The sequence below is a fragment of the Scatophagus argus genome, chromosome 21 (assembly GCF_020382885.2).
Source record: "Scatophagus argus isolate fScaArg1 chromosome 21, fScaArg1.pri, whole genome shotgun sequence".
Lineage (NCBI taxonomy): Eukaryota > Metazoa > Chordata > Actinopteri > Scatophagidae > Scatophagus > Scatophagus argus.
The window spans coordinates 17,470,990-17,496,525 of NC_058513.1; the positions used below are offsets into that span (position 1 = coordinate 17,470,990).

Here is a 25,536-nt window from a genome sequence, read left to right on the forward strand (position 1 = left end):
GGACCAGGAGGCACATTTTCTAAAAGCTGCATAGCAACAATGAAAGAATAAAAATAATTATGTGAGAATTAATATAAACATTGTGAATAAAAATGATTTTATTTTAAGCTTGTCCACATCACTTTCACACAAAAGTCTTATGCTAGACACATCTGCAAGTCAAGTGCAGTTGCAATAAATGAATTTATACCACTGAGAAATAAAAACACAGCTTTGATATCGACAGTTTAAAGTGCAAATACACTCCATCCAGCTGGATATTCTTTTCGCTATTAAGGACATAAAAATAAAGTGTAATATCCTCTCTTCTTAACATGTGTATACATACCGAATGCTGGTAATAATCATTTTTTAAATAACAAATAAAAAAGATGTTTCTGCAGCCGTGATACAAGTCAGCAACAACCAAAGCATTTAGACAGATACTGTCTTTAGCTTTGTCAATAAAACATCCTCTTTAAGTCAGTGACAATCAACTTCAGCCTGATGTGTAAGCAACAGGCTGGAGGACGTTTTAACTGCACTGTAACTACGGCAGCCTGGAAGGGAGGCTTTTTACCCTCTGCTTGTAATACTTGTTTGAACACTTTATTTATTCAGGCATTTGCACCATGCACAGTGTTGTAGTTATTATAAAAATATCAGAAAACTGTATATTCCCAATCAATTCTGCAATAAATCAAATTAGCACAAGCCAGCTGGCCCTTTGGTGACGCCTGCTTTTCCCACATCGACTTCAGCACTCAGTTCTTATAAAATGCAGTAAATCAGCTGAGAGGACATAATGTGACTGAATGTTTAGGTTTAATCCACTAACAAAGTCGGCTTCCCTTACAAACCTGACAGACAAATGCAACTTACTGTCTTCTTTCAAGTCATTTGTTCGTTTCAGCATGTGCCGAATGCCGAAAACTGAAACTCTCAAAAATATAAACATACATGTAGTGATTGGAGTAATCTAAAAATAAATAAATGAATAAATAAAATGCTTTAGAAAATGCTGTGTAGTTTGACAGGTGACTGTCGGGTTCCCATGAGCCAGTCACGGGCGTAGAGGAGGAGCGAGAAGAGCTCAGCAGCACCGTCTTCGCCCTGCAGGTTCCTCAGAGCGGTTCACACATGCTGGCTGAATACCCAACGCTCATATCTTTCTCTCTCTCGTGTGATTTTGTCTGGCGTCGCTCGTCGCTGTCGTCTCATCACCACAGAATCACGTTTTCGAGGTTAGCAAAGCCGGGGTTCTCCCTGAGCTTCCAGTAGGTGCTGTTTGTCAGCCACACGTCCCGTCCACAGGAATCTTTGGCTTTCCTGAAGAAGGAGACCGTGATTTCCAAATGTGATAGATGGATATTGCTGATGAAGAAACACGCTTGTTCTTTGCTGTATCACCATAAATCAAATGGGTTTTTCACGTGAAAGAATGCAAATACACGAGTAATATGGAAATATACTTATACTTATTTCAGTTTTTTTTCATGCAAAAGTTCCTGTAAAATTATTACAGTTGCTGGTTCTCAATTGTGAAAATTTGCATATTCTGTTTATCTCACATGATAGCAAATTTAACATTGTTGGTCTATGGATTTTTGGCCCATTTAATGGGCCGAAGAATATTGTAATGGGCATTTTTCTCTGTTTTCTATAGAAAATAATATTCAAAATAAACAATAATTGATTGATTGATTAAAGACTGATCAATTTCTGGGCTCAGATACCTAACCTGACCGAGACCTGTATGCAACCAAACAGTAAGTTTTAACATAAACTAGCAGTCGTAGCACAGAAAGAGACAAACTCACTTGAAAAAACGTGGAACGTGTTCTTCACCCCTTTTGCTCAGCTCTTTTCTCCGCTCCCTCTGAAACTGCTCTATGTCGTCTTTCTTTTTGTCTGCCTCCTCCACCTTTCCCTCCTCCAGCATCCTGTCAGTTAGAAAATCACACGTAGAGTCACTTTATTACCAAAAATGTTACTGCTTTTAATCTCAGCAGATAATAAAGAAGACTCAGGTTGCATAGGCACATATAAAGCTACAGTTTCATGAATTCGAGGTGCCCATCAGATGCTTTATCCAGGCATTAAAACATCAGGAAGCAGCAGTGAAATCAAAGAAAAGCGCAGTTAAATTTCCCAAACCGGGCAGACCCCCCACCTTTGGTCTGGCCGCAGGCGGCTGTCTGTAGGAGGCAGGAGTGGCTTCAGGTCTGGGGTGAGCTCGTTCAGCTCCATGGCGAAGGTGGAGAAACCATAGTACAGCAGGTAATCCTTTGGCTGGGGATCTGTGGGGTGACACAAGCCTCTCAGGTGAGCTGCTGTGCAAACGTGACACTTGGATTTATGCTGATTAGCAGTTTTGGCAACAGGGAATACTCGATCATTTCACTTCTATTTAAACCCTCCATCTCTAAGAATATCAACAATCAGGCAGACTTCAACACAGGAAACACCTCAAGGACAAACACACGAGTAAAGACACGAGTGAAGACGTCCATAAACAAGTCTTGTGTGTGATGATCATGGACTCACTTGGCTTCCAGACACATTTCGGAGTGGGCAGAGTGTCACAGAAGATGCCTTCATGCCACAGACCTCCGAACCGGTGAATGACGCTCCCACTCTGGTCGAGCACCGTGCCCTGAACCTCGTTCTTGTTGGTGTCGGAACCCCAATAACGAGACTAAAACAAAATACAAACTTGTCAGTCAGAACCCTGAGATATGCCTGAGACGTGGAAACAGTCAGATCACTTGAAGGGAAAAGGTCTGAGCAGAGCAGGAAGTGGTTTCATTGACCTTGACGAAGGTAATCTTGCAGGTGCAGACGTCGCTGTTGAGGTTGCGGATGGTGACCTCTCCGTAATGCTCCAGATAGCGCTGCTGGCTGAGGACGTTATGGATGCAGGTCACGACTTTGTTCCACTCATAGTGGTCTCCATACCTGGAAAATACAGCAAAATTGAGTGATTTATCAAGCGAAAATGTCATTCTCTGATCTGGATTTGTCCAATAGGAATGTTTGTTGGGTTCTCTCTTGAGGATCTGAACTCTTGGTTGGACTAAATAAGCAATTTTAAGATGTCACATCATTATATATGTGAACTCTGTGGATGAATGCTTTCAGGTTTATTCTGTTTGCGGTTCCTGAGATTGAAGTATAGTTTAAAACCGGGGGAAGTGTTTCGTGTCTCACTGGTCCCTCATTGTTCTTCACATAGAGTCTGATTTTCACCTCCATGTAATGACTAGTGTCGTGTCTCATTAGAGTCATTTTACAGAAGCAGACAGATGTGCGCAGACTCTTTACCTTGGAAGTGTGACGTTCACCATTCCTGTTGGCAGAATCTCCAGTGACTTCCCCCAGAATTTATTTTTCCATCGCTGGTCTGTTCAGGAATAGAAACAAGAGTTCTTGAGAATATTTCTGATCAGCTTTTCAAAGGCATTTCCTGAGCACAACCAGAGCATAAAAATACATGTGAATACTGGTAACAGAAACAAAGAACAAAACTGATTTGATGATAGAAGAGACTCACCTTGCCAGAAGGAGAAGTTCTCTGATTCTGCATGGCAGGCAGAGATGGGAGGATGGTGGCAGACCTGGTGGAGTACAGAGACAAGAAATCTGACCACATGGACCATCAGACTTGTCAGAGGGAGCTCAGCTTTTGTGTCTCATTTTAGTCATTTTAACTGTGGAAGAAGAAGAAGCACTGAAGGAAGACGGTCTGGTGAGCTCACTCCACGCAGTTACAGGTTTGGGTTCTAGCTTAGGTTATTTCTTCTTTTATGCTGAAAAACTCTTGTGTTGTTCTCCCAGTCTGATTTGGGATCTTTGTGTTGTTCTCCTGGACTTGAGCTGTTAGTTATTTATTAATTTATTAATGTACGCATGCATGTTTTTTGCCTGTTACTCTATGTATTTGTATGCCTGCCTCACCTGCAGAAACAGATGTCTTGTATTAATGCTCTGTTTGTGTAGTACTTCCTTGGATACCTGCTCACTGATGAGGCGGAAGCCCCGGTCCTCTCTGACACACTCGTAGGTCTCCCCCAGCACCGGGTTAAAGGGTTTGTAGCGGTTTCTGAACGTCGCCGTGGAGTAACCAGAGATTGCGAAGGCAGCAATGTAAACCTGCAAAGACAAGAATATAAAAGCTGACTTGCTTCTGCAAATAGCATGTAAATACTCCCCTACATTTCCCTGACTCATTAGTGAAGTCTGGATTATAATTTTGGGGAACATTATCAACTTGCAAGCAGGTACACATAAAGATTTATCAGCATTGCTACAACAAATCCAGGAACACGTTTGAACAGTCTTACCATTCTCTGGTAGGGGTCTGGTGTGTTGCTGGCTGTATCCAGCAGCTCACTGTATTCCAGCTCCTCACACAGCCTCTGCAGCAGGTTAACAGGCTCGTTGAGAGCAGCAGGCATGGACACTCGAGCCAAGTCTTTACCTGAGGAAAAAAATGACACGTAAGCCTCTGGAAAAAAAAAAATAAAACAAAAAAAAACATTGTGTATCAGAAATTATCTCTATGTTACTGCAACGTGGTGTGACTCCTCAGTGGGTCCTTGCCTATGTTGTTGTAGAGGATAGCCATGAGGCCCACGTGGCTGTTGTCAGGACAGGGAGCAGGCAGCGCAGTCCGCCGTCCGGTGCTCTTTGGAACAACACTGTTAGGGGACTTGGAAATGCTAGCATGGTACTTCCGGGTGGCTGACGCTGCAGTGTTGGTGAAAAGAAATAATATTCAGCATACTGGCAATCAGGAGCAGAGATGAAGTCTGCAGTCAAGGCCAGTAGCTGCACTGAAGCAGATAAACTGCAAACACAAGAGGGTCTTGAACATGATTTCATAAATGTGGGCAAGAAATATTGGGCTGATGGTTCCAGCACTATGTGAGATTAGCTGCAGACAAATATACACATGGACATACATGACCTAACGTGGGATCCCCTCCAGATGTAACAATTCAATTCAGTTTTATTTATATAGCATCTTTTGCAATCAAAATTGTCTCTAGGTGCTTTACAGAGACCCAAAGCCCGAACCCCCAAGCAAGCAGACAGTGGCAAGGAAAAACTCCCTTTTAACAGGAAGAAACCTTGAGCAGGACCCGACTCACAAGGGAGAACCATCCTGCTGATAGACGGCTGGGTATGCCTGTAAGAAATATCATGGCAATACATTCTGTACAGATACTACAGTCTGGACCAAAATGGACTGACAGACCAACAAAACCTGAAGCCTTCTGCTGGTGCAAATTCTTTCACATGTTGAGAATGGAAAAGTTCCCATGGTAGAGTAGCTAAAATTAAGATAACACACATCAGGTGCATGCACCCACCATGTCCTTCCTCTGGCTCAGAGTTGGTGGTGCTTCCATCACTGAGTCCTGACTCATCAGACACCTCAGAGGAACTACCACAGAGGATATCATCGCTGGCGTCGAAATACTCCGCAGCTGAATCTGCCACTGAGGGAGGCCCGTGGGATGGACGCCTCACTGCTGCAGGCTGACAAGAGAGGAAGAGAAAGAGTGGAGGACTCAAAAAAATCTTCCATCAAAAACCACGTGGGACCACATGCCAGAGAATCCAGAGGACGGGTGCAGTATGAAGCTCACCTCGGCTAATGTGTTTGACTGGTGGATGTTGTTGGTTTCCCAGAGTTCCTGCAGCTTCTGCCTCTCCTGGGACAAAGTTTCGTGCACTGACTTCAGGGAAGCAAGCACTGACAAGTGATGAAAGACAGAGGAATTAATATTGGTGCTCAAACTAATATTTTCCTTCTTGCATAATCTTCATATCTTTGCGGTCTCCCTGATCTTGTCTGGATGGATCTTTCTTGTTGTTCTGACCTCGTAGTGAAATGGCGCAGATGTCCTGCTGAATTTTCTTGCCTTCAGGCGACATTGTGACAGTAGGAGGGGACAGCTGGGAGTAGACGTAGTCAGGGATAGAGGGGACTGAGGTGCCCAGGTGAGGCGAGCTGCTCAGGTGACTGGAGGACAGCTGAACAGAAGAGGATGGAGGACGTGTGATTCATTGGTTAATTTTAAAATTCCCTCGTTGTTGGTCAGTTTGGGCTTCACAGTTGTGCTATCCAGAATAGGAAGTTTTAATCCTGAGCACAGACAGCTGTTACTGCTGTTATTTCATACTATAACTGCACTGCAAAGTCACAGCTAGAAGTCTTATCTGTGTATCTTTATGATCATCTAATCTTATTTACACTCGGTGCATCAGGTGGACTGCCGCTTTAGGTCTCTAACCTGCACCTCTAGTGCCACAGCCCTGCAGGGTTTTCATCCAATCAGCTACTTCACTGTGTTCCTGTTTTAATCATGTCATGTTTGGTAGGAAAGAAAACCTTCAGAGCTGCAGCAAGAGGCAACCAACATTACTCCTGGATATAAAGAACAGTGAAAACTACAGAAATCTGAATGAAACACAGCTTTACTCGACTGATCTATTGATTTATCTAAAATTCTAATTATTAGGTCAATATCGTGTCAGTGCTACGCTCTACTGTATGGAGAAAAACAGGATATTCTGGTATGAAGATATGTTTCACACAGACAAACCTCACCGAGTACAATTTAAACAATACACCGTTACCATTTTAACCTGAAAAAATTCTGTTATGTCGTCATTCATGCAGGTACAATTCAGTGTGAGGACGGCACCTCCACAGTGTGTAAACAAAGGACACCGAATCATTTTTATGAATCAAGTTGTCTCATGTTATGCCCCTTGCCAACTCACCGATTTAGTAATCCCACGAACAGGCTTTGAATTAGAGAAAGACCCCAAAATGTTACTGGAGGGTTGGGATGTCAAGTTCTTAAACCCAATAAGGTTTTAAAAAAGCAACACTGACAATAAGTAATTGATGATTTCAAGCAAAAAACAATTAGTATTTCAATTTTAACTCTAAACATGAACATTGAAAGTGTAAAAGAGTAAGTCACAGACCATTCTTACCATTCCCAAGGCCTCCACTCTGGACAGGGTTCGAGAATGGCCCCACATCTTCCCCGACCTCGACTTCTTCGGCTTCTCAAGCGAAAGATTCTGCGTCAAATAAACGGATTAAAATCAACAGAATATGACATAGTGTCTTCAGGTGATGCTGGACAGAATGGAGTTGGGATTTGGTCTCGCTGGTAAAATTAGTCAACCTGTATGCTGATGATGCGCTTTAGGTCCCCGTTAGTGAAAACATGGCCCGTCTCCAAGCCTTGCAAGCTCTGGATCAGGCGGTTTAGCTCGGAGAGATCCAAATGGCAGCGGTTCAGCTCTGCAAAAAGACATGCAATCAGTCAGTGCGGTTATCTGTCACATCAGTACCTGAGCTGTTCAACAGATTCCAACACAAGAGCTTTGAACTGGTGAGAGTTTCTCTTTGATTGGTGGGCAGTTACAAAAACCTAACATTTACCAAGAGAGATAGAAATGCAGGGCACACTTCCAGTAGTTGTTTTCTTCAAGTGCTTTGACTTGGAATGCATCTTTAAAAGAGTATTTAGTGTTGCACTAACCGTCAGATTATGCTGGTGGAGTTCAGCCACAACCACCCTGCAGCTCTCTCTGAAGCCACAGAAGGCTTTCTAAAGCTTTGAGAAACCTAAATATTATCCAGACCTCATTCCAAATGTGTTTCTTCTCTTTCACTGGTTTGTGAATGTTTGTAATATATGACAAATACCTTGAGCACAGGTGTCCGGGTCGAGACTTTGCTGCAGCCAGGCCGACACTTTGCTGTTCACCGCGGTGTTAGCGGAGGGCAGCACTCCTGATGCTACAGCTGATTCTGCAATGCCTGCAGAGCTCTGGGAACAGGAATACAGAGACAAGAGGACACAGGAGTTCATCTAAGACTTACTTCGAGTCACTTGTTAAGATTGTTGTGTTAAGTTCGACTTTGTTTCAGTGATAGTCACCAAATCTCCATTCCTCTGAGCCAGGCCAGCCACGGTACCAGGGGACAACGTCTGGAGGAAGCCACTGTGAACATGAGCTGCCTCGTTCTTCTTGTACAAGCGGTGGGCTTGTAGCTTGGTTACCCAAATGTAGAAGAGTTCGTGGCTCTTTGCCTTGGAGAGACAAGCAAAGTCTTTACAATCTAAAGGCACCATGTTTGTTTGAAAAACAGCAGCAGCCTTCAATAACCACGTCTACCTTCATGTGATAGAGAATGTCCCCTGCATCCAAGTCGATCCGATTTGACTTCTTGTTTATCGACATAACTGCAAGGCTAACGTCCAGAGATCCCTGGACTCTTCCCCTGGAGACCTTGATTGGAAAAAAGGTACACTTAGGTGTTTTAAAAATTAAGTAGGTGAAAAATCCTGTCATAAAAGTGCGACAATCACTTACATCCTGTTGATTTTTGGAGTAACGCAAAATCCCTGACTCCAAGACAAAGTATCGCTGAAAGAGAGATCAAACATCGTCTTTTTTGGAAGCCAAGTCAACATCTCAGCAGAATGACCGAGTGAATGGACGTCTCACCTTGTGCCAGCCTTTCAGTGGCCACTTCCTCCTCTTGAGGAGATACCCTTCGCAGATACCTGGAGTGGGCATGTCATTAAGACTGTCACCTCCTGTGGGCGTTTCTCCCTGGAGGTCGTCAATCACTTCCCAATCTTTGATTATCTGTGGACAGCATGAGCAGGAGAAACACCCTGTTTACTGTTTCAACGACAGTTCTGTTCTGGCACGCTGCAGTGCTGTTGTATGATGAAGAAGTTTTAGCTGATGCCAAACCTCACCTGTCTGGAGTGGCGAGATGACAGAGTGCTGCTGCTCCGAGAGTGGGATGGCTTCCATACTGGTGAGGTCTTCTCCAGGCCGCTGGCCAGCGATTGGCTGCGATTGAGTGAAGACCCATACGAATCCATTTGAGACCTCAGACTCCCCTGCCCGTTGTGATCAGCTGGTCGTTGAGAAAGATCTGCTGCAATGTGCCAAAAGCTTCCTGTAGGGTCAGCGAGGAGCAGGTTAGAAAATGAACTGCTTGTAACTATTATACACAATCACAAGAAACTCATAAGGCTTTAATTCAAGGACTTATTAACTATCAACTGACACTTAATACAAGGTTCTTAATATAAAGTGTTATTAACTGAAAATAGCAAAGTCATCATTGATTTTCTGATTTCAGGGTCAGATTCTTTGATTAGCTAACATACTCACTCTGATTTTAATGTCTCATTTTTATCAGAAGTTGTACATGAGAAGTTTGATATTGTCCTTCATGAGGAGCTCAGCATGAGGGTAAGACAGCTCCCCCAGCAAGAGACCAAAGAGAAAGTGTTAACCAGGCTCAGCAGAGCAGGAGATGAGGTAGGACTCTGGGTAATCCGGTTACCTAACAGAGGTGAGCTCTCGGTTCATGTGCCGTCATAAATGTCACCCACACTGAGCTCATCACTCAGCAACAAAACAAGAAATTCAGGCCCGAATCAGATAACTGCTGAGAGAATATTTCCCAAACCTTGTGGCTAAATATCAGTTTGTCTCCAGACATCTTACACCTTTTTATAAAATGTACTGTCAGTAATGCATTTAAACACCCCTCATAACGTGCTCCAAACGAGTGAAATATCCCACATGTAAACATCATTCTTCTTCGCTGACTGTTTTAGGCTCTTGTTTACAATATAACTGCATGGACAAATCAGAAGTCAGAAGAACCTCATCCCTCAGGATACTGTGTGATCTGTACAGCCGCTGTCTGTGACACCATGACCAATACCGCCTGCAGGGAGAGGATTACCAACCTCTGCTTAATTGGTTTTTCAGGGGATGTTTTTAGCCGCTCGTCACTTGGATGTGGAGAAACACGATCCCCGAGCAGGAAGCACTGACACAACATAAAAAAGGCAAAGTTGCTGACCACAATGGAAGCAGGACAAATGAAAAATGTCTCCTCGATTGATATCAAAGCAGTTCAAAGCGACCCGTTTAGTTGAATCCGAATTGAATCTGCATGGAGAAAACACTGCAAACTTTATTGACTGAAGTGGGGAGGACATTAGGAAATCAGTAACACAGTGAGCACACAGACAAACTGAATGGACACACAGCGTCTGGTGTGTAACATCCACACTGATTTCCCTCTAGATAGAGAGATAGAGAGATACTTTATTGATCCCAAGGGAAATTCAAGATCTATTCTAAATGTGGGCAGAAGCCGCCTGGCTGCTGTTGCGTAAGAGCTGGACAGGATGAGAGTAACTGACCTCAGTGATGTGCTGGAAACAGGATGAAGGGATTTGCAGGTTTCTGAGCTTGTTTACTCAAGGAGGAAATTAAAGAATATTCTACAAGTGAAAAAAAAGGTTTTGATCTCAGGTTAGCACAAATAAAACAGTGCTGCACTTATGTACCAGTTTCAGCTACTTGTACTTCATTAATGCTTGTCTTTTCCACCACATTTCAGAGTGACATGTTTTTTTACTTTTATTTTAGTGACTTCACACATCAAGATGTTTGCAAACAATACACATAAAGATCAAAGGGAAATATTTGCCCAACAGATTTAGCCAGTGAATTAGCAGCTATTTTGCTAATTGACAAAGTAGGGGTGGACAATCTGAGGATTTTAGGTGGTGATTGACCTCGAAAAGGCTCACAGTCTGCTTGTCAGGTGAATCATGGAGATCGCAGTACTGAATGTCCCTTTACTTCTTTCAGATTTCGTGAATGATGCAGCGTGTTTACATGAAGCTTCTCAAATGTGCAGCATTTGCTGATTTTCATTTTAATTATTTACATTTAATTCATTTTTAGGTTTGGGCTGTTGAACAAAACACTGAAAATAATCATTAATGTGTATTTAATCACCAGTTCAAAATGAGCTTTTCCTCAATCAACTACAACAGGAAAATACAGCTTTAAAATTAATTTGTGAATAATTAAGTTATTTAATATGTAATAGTTTAACAAATGCCATTTTTACGCACTGAAATGCTTACAGATTGGGGGAAGTGGCATCAGGAGCCCATTACATGGAAATGCAAGCCAACAGAACAAGTGAAGTGAGGAGGAGGAGGCACCGAACTGCACGATGCCACAGGATGGGGTTAAGATGCAGAGATTATCACTGCTGTTATCTCGTTTTCTGGAATGAAAACTGCAGCCAATAAAACGTGGAGATGAGTGAAATATTCAAACATTTATTAAAGAGTTTTTAATTCCCATTGCAGCACAGCCATTTCAAACAGAGTGAGTGAGGCCTCTCCGGAATAAAACTTTATTTAAATCAGAAAATGTTAATAATTCATTTATATTTAACAGTATGTGAGTGTGTGTGACTCTTACTAAAGAGGAGTCACTCACACTCACTCACACACACACTCACACACAGCCCTTTAAGGCCCATGTGAAGTATCCAGGCCTGTCCCTGCTCTTATCTAAAGCCCATTAAGAAGTCACGGTCCCCTCACACTGAGTAATCGAAGTTTTTAGCATTTTAACCAAACTGCTTCTCTATTAAACAACATGAACAGGCAGCCACGACACATTCACGGCAGATATTTCAGCATATACACATTTACAGCCTCACCTGGACTTCCCCTCCGACTCTCATCATCTGTGGCGGTCCTCTGCGCCTGACGAACCCCACAAGGGTCTCATGTGGCGTTTAAGGGACCGAGAAAAATCACCACTTGGCCGGAGAAAACGTCTTTCCATCGAAATCCACTTCACACACAAAAAAGGAAATCAAACTGCATGTTATCTCCGCGGTTAATGACTAATTCTGATCACGTAATCTCACCGACCGAGCGCGCCCTCTCTCGCGGTGAGCGACACGAGCTCGCTGCAAATCCAAGCAGAGCGCGCGCCGTGCGCACCGCGTCCCGGGTCATTATCCGCATTAGCTGGAATTACACTCGGTGTCTAGCAGGGATGCAGTGCAGGGTAAATCTAGCCAACCTCCAGTCACTCTGCACGTCTAGTTCACTCGTGTTCAGTGTAAAGCACAGAGTTTGAAATAAGGCCTCATCATGCTGCGTTTAACGCTGAAGTTGTGCGTTTGTATGTGCTGATCCGTCTCTGAAAAACATCTGTATTAGGTGATATGGGCTCTTATATGTCGATCATTCACTGCAGGTCACAATGTACAACTTATTTGTCACGATTCTTAATATAACAGCCTGTAAATGGTGCGGGTGATGCCTCCCTGTGTGCAGCTCCCTTCACTTAGTGATAAAACAAAGCATTTTCAGTCATGTTGTCAGCGTAGTGATTCTGTGCATCTTTACTTTGTTTTGTGGGTCAAAAACGTGCTTTAAGACATTCGGACTTTCTGTCTTTTGCAGAGGAGTGCGAGCGTCTGCCTCTGTCTGTGTGGCAGGCCATTATAGACTAACTGACCCAGATTACACGCTGTAATCTGCAGATTAACGCATCGGGATCCGTGACCGCTTGTGTTTATTTTGGCTGGAGTGCTTTTCATGATGCTACTTCTGCTTTACAACAACGCTGCCACTCGGGCTGGTGCTCTGCTGTGTGAATTATGTATTATGGCTTTGACAAATAATATCACTCAAAAACTCAAATGCACATCAGACAAGTCCTGCATTAAATAAAACTAAAAATGAGACTGGGCAACAGGTTGTGCAGACATAGTTTATTTATATTTATGTGACTATAACCTTAAAGAAACAGTTCACCCAAAAATGAAAATTCAGTCTTTATCTGCCAGTTCCCATGCTGCTGGAAATGAGATGTTTATTTGTCTGAGTCCCCATCTGCTTGTGTCGTTCAGGAGAATGCAGAAATGTTTGAAAATGGATTTGAATGATTAAAATGGATTAAGAAACTCTGAGTTTCTCTCCACATGGGGGGGTGAGTATACAATGACTGAATTCAAACTTTTGGGTGAACTGTTCCTTTAAACAAAGGAAATGCTTTTTTTGCTGCAGTGTCCATCCAAGCCTTCCATTAACAGAGCGATGTGCAGTGAAAACATTCAGTTCTGCAGGCTGCTCCATTCACAGCAGCCACAGTCCTCCTGTGGGTACAGTTTGGTTGAATTTAGCACCAACAGAACTGCTCCGCTCAAATTTTGAAGATATTTTTTGCAGACTTCCATCCATCCATCCATCCAGCATCTCGTCATTCTAAGCAGCTGAAAATCTGCGAGGCAACAACCCCAGTAACTTCCTCTGAAGATCTACGTGGCTTCCTCTGCGCTGTCGTTGGAGCTCTGCTGTTTGACGTACTGCTGGAGCAGGGCAGACAGGTGGGCCGGGTGGCGCTGCAGCATGGAGGCTGTGCGGGAGGTCAGCATCATCAGCCCGCTGATCACTTCGCCCTGGACGACAGTCAGTGTCGGCAGTTTGGAGTAGCTCATCACCCCCTGAGCGCTCAGCAACGTGTTGTCTATGCAGGCTCCTGTTGAGAGACGAGCAGCGTGGTGGTGAACGAGCTGCAGTTGAATGCCTCACTCACAAAGTGTCAAACAGGTATCTTTAGGATTTTCTGATTGCTTGATGACATACATTATGGGCTCTAATAATTTGAGATATCTTTATATTGATGTTAGTCAGACATTAGTTAGACATTTTATACATTCTGAGCAAACAAGTTGTATACACGGCAGATCATTGGGCCATTACAACAAGGTGACGAAATTACTCACTCTCAAAAATATTTATGTATTAGTCAGCTAAATGGCCTTTTCACTTTACCAAAACTTTGGGTATGAAATAAGTATTTCATGCAGACACAGAAGATAAACATACCCAGGAGTGTCATCTGCGGGCTGGCCCTAAGAGTCGTCAGCATCTCCTTCACCTTTGGCTCTTTGCTAACAATAAGAACTGTCGGACCGATGAACAGCGGGGCCATGTTGCAGTACCTGCTGTCCTTGAGGAACGACCGCACCACCTGAAAAAGGGTACAATCAAAGATTAGTTTAAACTTCTCAGTTTAATCCTCGGATTTCACTAATATGCAGTAGCTGTAAAATAAGGGCCATAAACCGCAAGTAATATGTTGTAATAAACAAAACAGCTGGCCCTGGTGGGGTTAAGGCATCAACCGTGAACCAGTACCCAGACTGGGGCTTGATAAGTGTCTTTCCCCATCTCTACTGTCTGCTATCTAATAAAGGGATTTAAAACAGAAAGAACTTCTGCTTGGAGCATAAACTAACTGGTACAATCGACGTGCTGGGTACAAACTAGTCGTAAAAAAAACAGACAGAATTTTTATATTACCTGGTTGGGAAAGAACCTGACAGTGATGCCGTGTTTATAAAGTCTGTTCTTGAGAATCATCATGTCTTCAGAATTACTGCTGCTGTTCTGGGCGACAGCGACCATCTTACAGTCCTGGAACAGCTTCTTCAAATCCCTCTTCATGACCAACATCAAAGAATTCTCCTGCTAGAATAAAAGAGAGGAGTTTGTGTCACAGTGAAGAGGATTCAGCAGAGCTACACTCTATACACAACTTTAGGATGAACTGGAACGCCAAGTGTGAGTCAGGCTTTGGAGCCCAACATCAGCATTGGACCTCTCTGATGCTCTTGACCCTGTAGCCAAGTTCTCACTCCTGAAACCAAAGGAGCAGAGGCTACAGCATCACACTGTGTGATGTTCAGCAATCAGATGTGGCTGTAAAGCTTTGTTGTATAGCAGGCTTCTGGCCACATTAGCTCTTCAGACAGGGTAGGGCAGCAGAGAAATTGTAAAACCATGTCAGCGAAAGGACAGGAGTATTACCTACCTCCTGGACTACTTTGGTCTCGGGTGGGTAGGCGTCTGGAGGAATCCGTGGAGGAGGAATATACCGTGTAACAGCTAGGAGCTTCTGTTTGAGGATGTGAACCGGTTTCCTGTGGCGAGTCACAGACTTGGAGCCGTGCCGGACACTCTGTGTCAGGGGAAGCCATCCTGAAAGGCACAAAATCTGTTAAACACCTGCTAACTCTCAACTTGCTGTGCCTGAGGTGCCTCTATGCTAATGCAAGGGCTAACTAAGCATCGGGAGCTGTTAATCTGAAACATTAACGCTGTCAGCATTAAGTTAATTCTATAAATACAGGAAACAGAGTACCAACTCACTATAGCCAGATATCTACTGATATAAATGCAGTTTCGACCCATTCATTACCCTGTTTCGGTAGTAATTTTACACACAAGGTCGCCGCCATGTTTGAGGGGGATAACGTTACTCAGGAAGTGACGACAAGCGTAAATGCTGCATTCAGATATGTCGGCAGAGAGAATGTTATGAATTATTCTGCAGCTTTCGCTCATGAGATATTTGTTCAGTCACCAAAAATTGCCTCGATAACAAGCTTGTTACGGTATCATTTTGTTTAGATGGAACTGTTGGTTTTGCTGCTTTGTAGTATCAGGTATGACTTGAATGCAGCATAATACGTCAATGTGTATTTTTTATTTTTTTAAAATCATATCTGCGGTATAAACAATCCCAGATCTATTCTTAGCCTCAGACAAAAAATGTGCTTTTATTTTCATGCAAACTGTTGTCTCAAGTAAACATCTGGTCCAGTTTCAAAACGTGTTGCATCACATGTGTTGCATAACATTTTACGGAAGAGTAACGCGTGGTTACGTCAGCGTCAGTTGGACGAGTATGAGGCGCATACTCGGTACGAATTTATTGAGGCTTTTCGGTGTATCTGGTGCAAGTCCTCTTTCTCAAGTCCCGTCGACAGTGGGACAACAAAGCGTCTTTGCACTGAATTTCCACCGGAAATCGACGAGTGACTGTAAAAGCATGGACCTGAGTAACATGAGGAAGAGCTACAAAGGAGATGAGGAGGTGAGTGGGGTTCACTGAGTTACCTGTGTCAGTGAAATATGTGTGACTGCAAGGTCATGATGGCGTAAGTCCAGTGTTAAATGTACAAATACTGCAATGTGTACTGTTTACTGTGTTTTAGTCTAACCTGGTTGCCTTGAGTACCGTAGGCTTTGTGGTGAAAACAGTAGTGGTGGCAAGTTCGACTCTTTTTACTGAATCGAATCATTCACTCTCGGACAGTAAATTGAACGAATCTTTTTTTGAGTCATTTCGTTCATTTTTACAGCAGGTAGCGCTGTAGCCCTTTTGTGGGCGTTGTACAAAAGGTTCACAAACACTAAATACAGAAGGCAACATGGTTTGCTTCAGCTGACAAAGTGTAATACACAAAATGTCACAAGCAATTCAGCCTAAGTGAAAACCTGGGAAAGTAAATACACACCACAATAAAGTGACTTGTGTCCTGCATCCTGCCTGCCATTGTTGTTTAGTGACGAGGTACCTGTCACGTGACCACTGAACGACTGATCGACTGACCGATCCGAGAACGAACGTGCTGTTCGAACAAACGATGAACGAGAACGAATTGCTTCTTACAGAGCCTGCACTGCCTGTCACGTGACAGCTGGTAGAGGACAAGTGAACGTAAACAATAAAAACAAAAAGTAACAACTAATAAGTTCATTCATCCAAATGTTCAAGGTACTGCATGAAAATGAACGAATCGCTCACTGAGAGGACTTATTACTCCCAAGTCATATAAAAGTTTAGTTCACACTGAACGAATCGTTCACGACATCACTAGAAAACAGGGACCCTGCTTGTTAGAGCATTAGTGTTAGCGTCTTCTCAGTGCATTTGTGTGTAATGTTGTTCCCAGTGCTTTGAGGAGAGCCAGCTTGTGTCTTTGGACCCAATCAAACAGTTTGGAAGCTGGTTTGATCAAGCCACCAAGTGCCCTGAAATTGGGGAGGCAAATGCCATGTGCATTGCCACCGCCACCAAGTAGGCAACAACCCCCTTTTGAGATGAAAGATTTATTTTCATTACAGTGTTTTCACAGTCTAATGTCAACCTTATTTCCGTCTGTGCAGAGACGGACGTCCATCTGCTCGTGTGGTCCTGCTGAAAGGTTACAGCAACGAAGGTTTCCGTTTCTTTACCAACTACGAGAGCCGAAAGGGTTCTGAGCTGGTGAGTCTCGCTTTCCTTCTCTGACTGTCTTGCAGCAACCATGTCGGCTCATTGCTTAGTCAATATAATGCATGCATGTTATGTGCAAATGTGTCAGACTTCCTACTTTTTTTGGTTATTATTATTGTCAGGTTTTGCTGGTTTTGTACATGTATTTGATTTGATGTTGTCTCCTGATGTGTCTTTGCCCACAGGAGAGTAATCCATATGCATGTCTGGTCTTCTACTGGGCACCTCTCAACAGACAGGTCAGCAGCTTTCGTGTGCTTATGTCTTATTGTTAATATCTCAACTGATTTTCACACAATTAATGTTTCCCAGTCATTTTCCCTTTCATATACAGATTCGCATTGAGGGCCGCGTGGAGCGAATCCCCTTCCAGAACTCCTGTGACTACTTCCACTCCCGACCAAGGAGCAGCCAGATCGGGGCCGTGGTGAGCCGGCAGAGCGCTCCGGTCCCCAGCAGAGATGTGAGAACTCAAACTGTGTCGTGCAGCTGATACGATAGGGTTAAAGGCTCGAGTTCTCACCCTGTCTTTTCTTTTAGTATCTAAGACAGAAAAATGCAGAACTGGAGGAGAAGTACAAGGACAAAGAGGTGCCGATGCCCGACTACTGGTGAGCGTCTCGTTGTGTTCTTCAATCTAGAACCATTTTGATGCAATAGAACTACGTTTTAGAAGATGCAAAGATCAAAGCCTCTCGCATTCAAAACCTGTCTGTTAGCCGAGTTTTGGCTCGGACTCAAGACTCAAGACTCAAAACAGGGAAATGACTCGTCTGGCTCTCACTTAAGGAAACAAAATCTGCTCATCAGCACTCATGAAGATCACTAAATTTAACACTTTATAGCTCATCTGAAGACTCGGTGCTCCTGGCCAAGAAATGGCTCAGCACAGATTTTGCTTTTAAACTTTTGTGGACTAAACAAATAAGGTGCACAAGGCGTTTTGTATTTGTATTATGTTTGAGGACAGCAGTGATATTTGTTGGGTTTTATTTCAGGACCATGATTGTTCTACACTGAAGGGGTTAATTAGTGAGCTTCAGAGATGCTGCAGGGCAGAGCCAGACTCCAGCTGCGTATTTACTCACAGATACAAGAGTGTTGTCAATCCTCGCGTGAAGCGAACGCGTCTTTACAGCAAGGCTTCTCCCAATATTCCATCTGTTCTTGCGTCATCAGGGGCGGCTACCTCGTCAAACCCTACCTGATGGAGTTCTGGCAGGGTCAGACCAACAGGCTTCACGACCGCATCGTCTTCACCAAGCCGAAGGACGGAGAGTCTGAGCTGGGAGAGTTTCAGCACGCTGCAGAGGACGGCTGGGTGTACCAGCGGCTGTCCCCATGAGGAGGGCTGCAACAGGCTGCCACATGCGAGGAAAGAAAGTTCACCTCAAATTTCACCTCATCACTAAACAGCAGCTTTGCCTCACCTGGAAATCACCTGTAGGTACTGATGGAAACCATGCTGATGTAGATCAAGTAGGAGCTAATGTGTGTCAACAAGCCAAACGTTCACTGTGTTGTCTTTGAACCTAAACGTTCTCGATGTCAGTACGTGCAGTTTTTTCAGAGGTGTGACGCAACCCGAGCGAACTGTACAACATTTTCCATGCATTGTGAAATGAAAAGAGGCCGTGGGGTACACAGGAAGTAAACTGAACAGCTGTGGAGAGCAAACTCCACCTGGTCTGCTCAAACAATGATTGACTGTAAAGCTGGTTACTCCGCTGTGTTGTAAGGACGTGAAAGTCGAGTTTTAGGCCGTTTTGTTGACACTGTCGCACTGAGATGTTAATTCAGTCATGTGATTTACGCTGAGCTCAGGTGACCCCATACCTGCCTTTTAATAATGACATTAAAAGAGCTGATGATTTGAATTGTGCCAACTGTTACGCCTTTCGTGTTTGTCTCGTGACATCTGAGGTCACTGAATGTTGTGTTGTCTGGAATTAACTGTGGAGCTGAGCCAGTAATAAAGTTTAATTTCTAACTGAGGACTGAGCGTGTGTGTGTGTGTGCGCGCGCGCGCACACGTGTGCGTTTGGCCAGCAGGTGTCAGCAGAAGATCAAAGATCAACAAAACTCAGACTCAGAAGACAAAGTATACATCAGCACGTTAGTGGAATGTAGTGTTTAGTTAAGTGTCGTATTTATATACAAATTTGATGTATTTTAATGCCACTTTCTACTTCTGTTCCACTACATTTCAGAGATGATGTAGCCAATCTGCCCAACAGTATATAATATACAGCTAAGATGATTAGCTGATTAATCAGTCTGTTGAATTAATTTGTAGCCATTGTGCTGATCAAGAAGTCATTTTTTTCATTTAGTTCCAGCCTCTCACGTGAAAATGTTGAAGTTTGGCCTAAACAAACACACGTAATTAAGACCACATTTCTCACTATTTTCAGTGAGTTTTTTTCTTTTTTTTTTTTAAACAAACCAAACAGTTGATGAATGGAGAAAATAATCAGCAGATGACTCCAGAATGAAAAGGATCGTTAGCTGCACCTCCATACAAAACAATTCAAAATGAGCTCCAGCTCAGCTGACTCCAACAGCACAACAGTCACAGAGGACGTCTCACTACTTCCACTTTGAATACTATGAGCACCTCGTTCTGATACTTGTATACTTTTACTTGAGTGATGTAGGACTTTTAACTTCAACTGCGAGTTTTTAGCACGTGGTAACTGAAGTAAAGAATCCGAGTCCTTCGTCCACTGCGGCTCTCTGCACTCAGTCTGTGGGCTTATGTAAGGAAGGCTGTAGTACAAAACCTCCTGGAAGCACGGCCCTGTATAAAATGTCAGTGTCTGCTTACTGTTGCCATGTCAACCAAACCTGCACACACACACACACACGCACAGGCGAAAGACATACTGTAACCTTAAACCGAGATTAACACACCGGTTGGCTTAAATCATTGATCTGCATGTTCAGCTAAATGTGACACAAACACAAAGTACTCGTTTATATTAACTTATCTTAAAACATTTTATTAAAAACAAAAAACAGTTGGTTTGCTTTAGGATTTCAGATAAGATTATATAAACCTTTTTTTTTAATTTACCATATCAAGTCTTCATAATCAAGTCTCTGTTTACTTTGGTCATAAAAATGTAATAAAATTTTACAGACGTGTCTTCACTCGTGTATCGATTGTGTAAGACATAAAAAAGCAGGTTTGATTCCAAAAGTTCACCACATCCATAGCAAAACAAATAAAAAGTTAATTTACGATGTTGTCGTCACGAGGTCTGACTTTTCTGTCTGGACTGTCAGGCCGCAGATCATTTGTGTGAGCACAGAAAGTTAGAAAAGAAAAGGAAATGAGACAGAAGACAAACGTCTCCAGCACTTCGTCTAACGGTCGTCTAAAGGTGTGAGTCCGCTGGTTCCGGTGTCCACCTGGGTGTGGTGCCTGGTAACAAGCGTTGATCCGGCGTGCACGTGTGGGGCCACATGGTTGTGCTTGTTTAGATTTTAGCCTCTGAGCTTGTAGAAGCCTGACGCTCATATATGACACATTTGTGATCAAGTATGTGCATTTTGGAGCTTGTGTGCTATTTGTCAGTCAGTTTTTTATGGTTCTCGTCAGTGAGGCTGTGCTCCGAGAACAGACTGGGGTTCTCGGCCAGCGTGGCACGGACCCTGCTCTTTTCCTTGAAGCGTCCAGAGTGGGAGACCTTGAACTGGCGGCCCTTGGTGGCAGATTTATCCACGATCTTCTCCAGTCTCACGTTGAACTGGCTGTCCACATGGTCTGGAGGGGGATTATTGCTCGAGTGCTCTTTGTTTCCCATGTTGCTGCCATACTCGCCTGGGATCTCGTACAGAACCTTAGCCTCAGATTTCTTCTTGCGCGAGAAGGTCAGCTTCCACCAGCTTGGATCGGCCATGGCACCAGCAGAGACTGAAGGACCCGCCTGAAGGGCAGAGTTATAACAAGACATTTTCACGCTCAGACATACAAACTTACCACATTATAACAAGAGAGTTTTGTTAGCAATATTTATTTATCTTAGACACAAGAGGTTTAACTGCAGCCACTTCAGGAAACTGGCTGCCCTGTTTCCTAGAAGTGCAACTAATTTGCACTAAATATGTTTAGAGTTCAGGGTTGGAAAAGAGAAAGCTTACATCAGGAGAGACTTCAGAAATTTGGTCCAAAGTATACTGATGCACATTTAGGCAATAAGTCTGATCTGATGAAGACGCACCTTCAGTGAAGTTCACTGCCTGAATCCATGTGCCTCAGTAGCCAAAAGTCTCTCGAGATGCAGTTTGTCTTGTTATAACATGGAAGACCTTACATTAGAACCTGATAAATCACGTTGCTGTGGCGTTAAACTCGCACCGAATGAGGAAAAGATGTGCGAGGAGAACAGATACTCATCATTTACACAATCTGATTCGGTTCTGCTTCATGCTTGTGTTGAGACGAGACGAGACTCTGCTGTCGCTGAGCTCAGTGGATGACAGCATGAAGCAGCTCATCTCATGACAAACATTTTGCTGAGCAAAAGGTAGGGACGTTTCTCCTCGGCCTGCAGCTTTATGGCGACGACATGTTTCAGATAAAACATCCAGGGGCAGTAAAGTTTATTGCGGGGATCAAGTTGTCATCTTGGACACACCTGCAGCTTCACCTGAGGACGTCTACAGAATTCAACAACCAGAGAGTCTACAGCCACGCCAGCATTATTCATGGTGGTTTTTGAAGACTGATTCTGGTTTAAGAGGGTTTTCACCTCCAGAAGGATCCTGTCGTTTAGCCCATCACGTCAGGAGATAAAATTTACTGAAAAAGTAATTCACTTGGACAGCCAGCGAAACGAGGCCTTTCACATCCAAATGATTTTTAAGGTTACTGAACATTGTCCACTTTACAAAACTGCACGTTTGGATTTACAAACTTTACATTCATGTAGGTACAAATTGTCCTTTAGAAATTGTCCAAAAGATTACACCAAAGAAAACTGACATTCAGTGCCAGAAAACATTTTTGAACAGTGTGACCATCTGACCCCGCATGTCTTTTTAAAGTTCTTTATGTGTCCCATAAAGTTACCAGTGAGAGCGCCTTCTAATGTTACGTCCCGCACTGTAAGTGCAGAGGAAACTAAAGTACTTTCCTTTAAGTCCAACATTATACGCTTTGGTTTTTAAGTTCTAATCATCATTTCATATATTGTTTCTTCCCCTGGTGTTTATTTCATTGACTTTTTCTGACTCTTCTTGATCTTGAACACTTAAATAAAGTTGAGTTGAGTTTAACGACCACAACTGAACCATCATGAACACCTGAGGAAACTCTGCTCTCGTCCGCTCATCCGAAGGCACAAAATCACCAAACTGCTGTTTCCAGTATCGATTTATGACTGAATAAAATTAGACAAGGATTAATAAAGCACTCAAAGTTTCACTGACTTGTTGGCTGGTCAAATATTTCTCAGGAATTTGGACTTTTGACCTCAGTCTTTCTAAAATCCTGGTCATCATCCGATTGCTGAGCTGCATTTTGTGCACTAAACGTCACCCGTGTGTGTGTGAGCTGAAGGTGTAACCTGACGGCTGAGGACACCTGACACTCCGCCCTCAGCTGATAAATTAATGAGCACCTGAAGCGTATCCTCTGTCCCTCCCATGCGATCTGATATGAAGTCAGAGGGGACAAAAAGTGCTCTGACTGATGAAGAGCCAAACCGCCGCCCTCATGAGGAACCAGGAGGTCTGTTATATAAAAGCAAAGTGAGGGGGACTCTTGAGCCTCTGGATTTTCTGTTCACGTGAGCTCAGAGTTCAGGCCCTCAGCTAGTGTGAGTTTCTGTTTCCTAGCAGGCATTTTGATAAAGCGCCTTCCTTATGAGATGGATATTAACTCGCCGATGATGATGATGATGGTTTTTTTTAACCACGTCAAGTGTCTCATAAAACGTTTATGATACGTTGTTTCCCACCAGGCCTGGCAACACTCCTGATTTTGATTCCTAATCCTAAAGTCTTCTTTCTAGCTTTTTCCAGAGCGTTCAGCCACATCTGAGTTTGCACTGATGTTCTGCAATAATCCAATAATTCTTGTATTGTTTTTCAAGTTTTGTTTCTTACAAATGTCACATATGGACCAAATTTACCAGTTTGAGAAACGCTATGATTTCGGCTTTACAAGGGCCGACAGGAAGCAAACAGACACACCAATCGTCCTCTGGTGTGGTGTTTTTATCACGCAGCGTATATGCAAATACACAGTCCAGTCCAGGCCCTTTGCAGACACACTCGTCTTATCTGAAGCATGTGATGTTACGCACCTGGCACATACAAGTAGTGTCAAGGTTCAGGACAGACGCGCTGGAAGAAACAATAGAGAAAACAGATTTTGATTTAATGTTGTGATAAGGTTTGAATCGAAGCGTATGTTACTCCTCGGTCCAGTGGTGCTCCACTACACTTACATCTGACCTGGTTTACAGACACTCAGGTGACAGAAAATATTTCTGACATGCGCTTCCCAGCCTGCTGTGTCTCAGCTTTTTAATGCAACTTTTCATAGAAACCCAAACACTAAATCCAGAGTGTTGTTTTCTAGCAGAATCTAGCGGCATGTTGAGCCTGTAAGTGAAGGCAGGCTCCTCTGTGACAAACGTTTACAGAGCATTAACATACCACTGTTGACTTTCCATTGAGTAGTTTCAGCAGAACAAAGTGACTCTGAGGGCTGGCAGCACTTTCACACCGCGTTAAGTAAGGGAACACAGCGGCACAACACGCACTACATATTTCTTTTAGTATTCCATGTTTGACTTAGATGTGACCTTTGGGACAAAAAGGCCTGTTGACATAAAAGAGGCCCTCCATAGCTCTCTTTAATAAGTTACTATGTGTTCTGTTATGTGTGGGTGAGCTGCTCAGCAAAGCCTCAGAGATCACAGCGGGGAGGGAACACTGTGGCCACATTTGGAAATCACTAACCAGCCGCAAAGCCTTTTCGAGAGCACAATGTTTGAGCTGCACGGTGAGAGCTGGAGGAGGCTCCAAGGGCACCGAGGTCCCTCATACTCGAGCTGAAGGTTCATTAGATTCTCAGGTTTCCTCCCTCGTGCCAGCTTCACTGCAGACACGTAACAGCAGAGCTGAAGGAGTCTGTGAAATGGTGTTTTCTGCCTGACGTTCATAATGATTAGCATCAGTTTTAAGAGTCTATAATTTGCTGTGTTGTTTGTTTAGTGGACGTGGAAGTCACAGAAAACTGACTGACTGAGAAAACATGACGAGTGCAGATGGTTCTGATAAGGCTGCCAGGTCCAAACAAGTTAGCAAATTTCCAAATGTGGCATCCTTACTCGCTTTAATCTTAATTTAAGGATGGTTTACTGTTCTCACTGAAACTGAGTCACCTGCTCAAACTTCACACAGCCGCTAACTGGCACCAGCTGAAATACCCTGAGGTGAACAGTCGAGTTAAAGCACATGTTGTTGTTAATGTCAAACGATGGCTTCCTGCCTCTTGTACACAAATATATCTTTTGTTTTGTTAAACATCAGTGTAAAAAATAGAATTACAGCCATCCCAATTTCCTCTAAAAATGTTTAGAGAATGTTTAAATTGTTTTGTCCACCAAACAGTCACAAACCCAAAAATATTAATTTCACTCTAGTGACAAATAAGAAAAAGCAGTAAATTCTCACACTGGAGAACTTGGAACCATCAAAGGTTTGGCATTTTTGCTTTAAAAGTCATCTGAAGTGGCAGTGAAGTCCCAGACTTTGTCGTTTGAAGTCTGACAAGGTCTGACATGTTGCATTTTGTAGCAAATACATGAGAAAGCTGTAAACCAAACCAACACACACAAACCGAATGTGTTGCATTTACTGGTTCTGTGTGTGTGCTCCGTCATCCTGCACCTCCACAGACAAGAACAGCTCCAGCAGCAGTGTGTTATACACGTTTGTATTTAAAAAACATTTCAGGTACACAAATGTGTGTTGTTGTTGTTTTTTTTACCTTGTTGATGACTGAAGGAGAATTTTTCAGATGTGAAACTGTCCCGCCATTCTTGCAAATTCTTTACTTCCTCTCTCTTTTTAATTCTTCTTCTCAGGTGATCAGGCACAGGTGTAGCATCTCTCCCTCTCTCTCTCTCTCTCCACACTCACACTCAGCACACACCCTCCTCAAACACACACTCGCCTACAGCTGGCTAAGTGCATGAGTGACTAAACGTTGCAACCATGTGATTTAGTGAAACCTTTCCTCAGGCCAGCCCAGTCCTCGTCAGGATCACTGACATCAGAGTTAATGTGAACTTGAGAGGTGAGCAGCCTTCCAAACTGCAAATAAACTCTGTTTTATCAGCCTCGCTTTAAAACACAGTCCTGCTTTAATGTGGAATTTGGACGCGGAATAAAGTCATCTTTGTGTTTGAGTTTTCTCATTCCTGTTACACAACACTGAGCAATAAGAAGGAGAAAGCGATACAGGCAGAGAGAGACAGACGGACGGACAGACGGACGGGCAGACAGACAGAC

General features: G+C 43.4%; 4 protein-coding genes across 7 annotated transcripts; 1 reads left to right on the forward strand and 3 right to left on the reverse strand.

Annotated features, from left to right (window-relative positions):
* Window positions 1–8: 8 nt before the first annotated feature.
* On the reverse strand, window positions 9–12,178 carry osbpl7 (oxysterol binding protein-like 7). Its single transcript, XM_046377255.1, has 22 exons — window positions 11,582–12,178; window positions 8,784–8,989; window positions 8,524–8,667; window positions 8,389–8,442; window positions 8,191–8,304; window positions 7,953–8,105; window positions 7,718–7,841; window positions 7,191–7,309; window positions 6,994–7,083; window positions 5,868–6,021; window positions 5,634–5,740; window positions 5,355–5,523; window positions 4,582–4,728; window positions 4,323–4,459; window positions 3,994–4,131; window positions 3,533–3,596; window positions 3,304–3,382; window positions 2,793–2,937; window positions 2,527–2,677; window positions 2,153–2,279; window positions 1,800–1,922; window positions 9–1,308 (listed from the first exon to the last, which is right to left on the reverse strand). The coding sequence occupies exons 2-22, from the start codon at window positions 8,910–8,912 to the stop codon at window positions 1,200–1,202; spliced, it is 2,577 nt and encodes an 858-aa protein (XP_046233211.1). The 5' UTR covers window positions 8,913–8,989; window positions 11,582–12,178; the 3' UTR covers window positions 9–1,199.
* Window positions 12,179–12,629: 451 nt separating this feature from the next.
* Window positions 12,630–15,249, reverse strand: mrpl10 (mitochondrial ribosomal protein L10). 2 transcript variants are annotated; one of them, XM_046377199.1, is made up of 5 exons: window positions 15,142–15,249; window positions 14,755–14,921; window positions 14,244–14,411; window positions 13,767–13,911; window positions 12,630–13,416 (listed from the first exon to the last, which is right to left on the reverse strand). In XM_046377199.1, the coding sequence occupies exons 1-5, from the start codon at window positions 15,179–15,181 to the stop codon at window positions 13,196–13,198; spliced, it is 741 nt and encodes a 246-aa protein (XP_046233155.1). In that variant the 5' UTR covers window positions 15,182–15,249; the 3' UTR covers window positions 12,630–13,195. The 2 variants fall into 2 exon arrangements, with proteins under 2 accessions (XP_046233155.1, XP_046233154.1); XM_046377198.1 differs by having other exon boundaries at window positions 14,244–14,408; window positions 15,142–15,196.
* A 190-nt stretch (window positions 15,250–15,439) lies between these two features.
* On the forward strand, window positions 15,440–18,999 carry pnpo (pyridoxamine 5'-phosphate oxidase). Its single transcript, XM_046377197.1, has 7 exons — window positions 15,440–15,819; window positions 16,682–16,806; window positions 16,896–16,995; window positions 17,190–17,243; window positions 17,339–17,467; window positions 17,545–17,615; window positions 18,184–18,999. Exons 1-7 carry the CDS (start codon window positions 15,511–15,513, stop codon window positions 18,347–18,349), a joined length of 954 nt encoding a protein of 317 aa, XP_046233153.1. The 5' UTR covers window positions 15,440–15,510; the 3' UTR covers window positions 18,350–18,999.
* A 984-nt stretch (window positions 19,000–19,983) lies between these two features.
* On the reverse strand, window positions 19,984–25,211 carry prr15lb (proline rich 15 like b). Of its 3 annotated transcripts, none has more exons than XM_046377201.1 (3): window positions 25,013–25,211; window positions 23,319–23,358; window positions 19,984–20,936 (listed from the first exon to the last, which is right to left on the reverse strand). In XM_046377201.1, exons 2-3 carry the CDS (start codon window positions 23,325–23,327, stop codon window positions 20,574–20,576), a joined length of 372 nt encoding a protein of 123 aa, XP_046233157.1. In that variant the 5' UTR covers window positions 23,328–23,358; window positions 25,013–25,211; the 3' UTR covers window positions 19,984–20,573. The 3 variants fall into 3 exon arrangements, with proteins under 3 accessions (XP_046233157.1, XP_046233156.1, XP_046233158.1); XM_046377200.1 differs by lacking the exon at window positions 25,013–25,211 and adding an exon at window positions 23,674–24,998; XM_046377202.1 differs by lacking the exon at window positions 23,319–23,358.
* Between the last annotated feature and the right edge of the window lie 325 nt (window positions 25,212–25,536).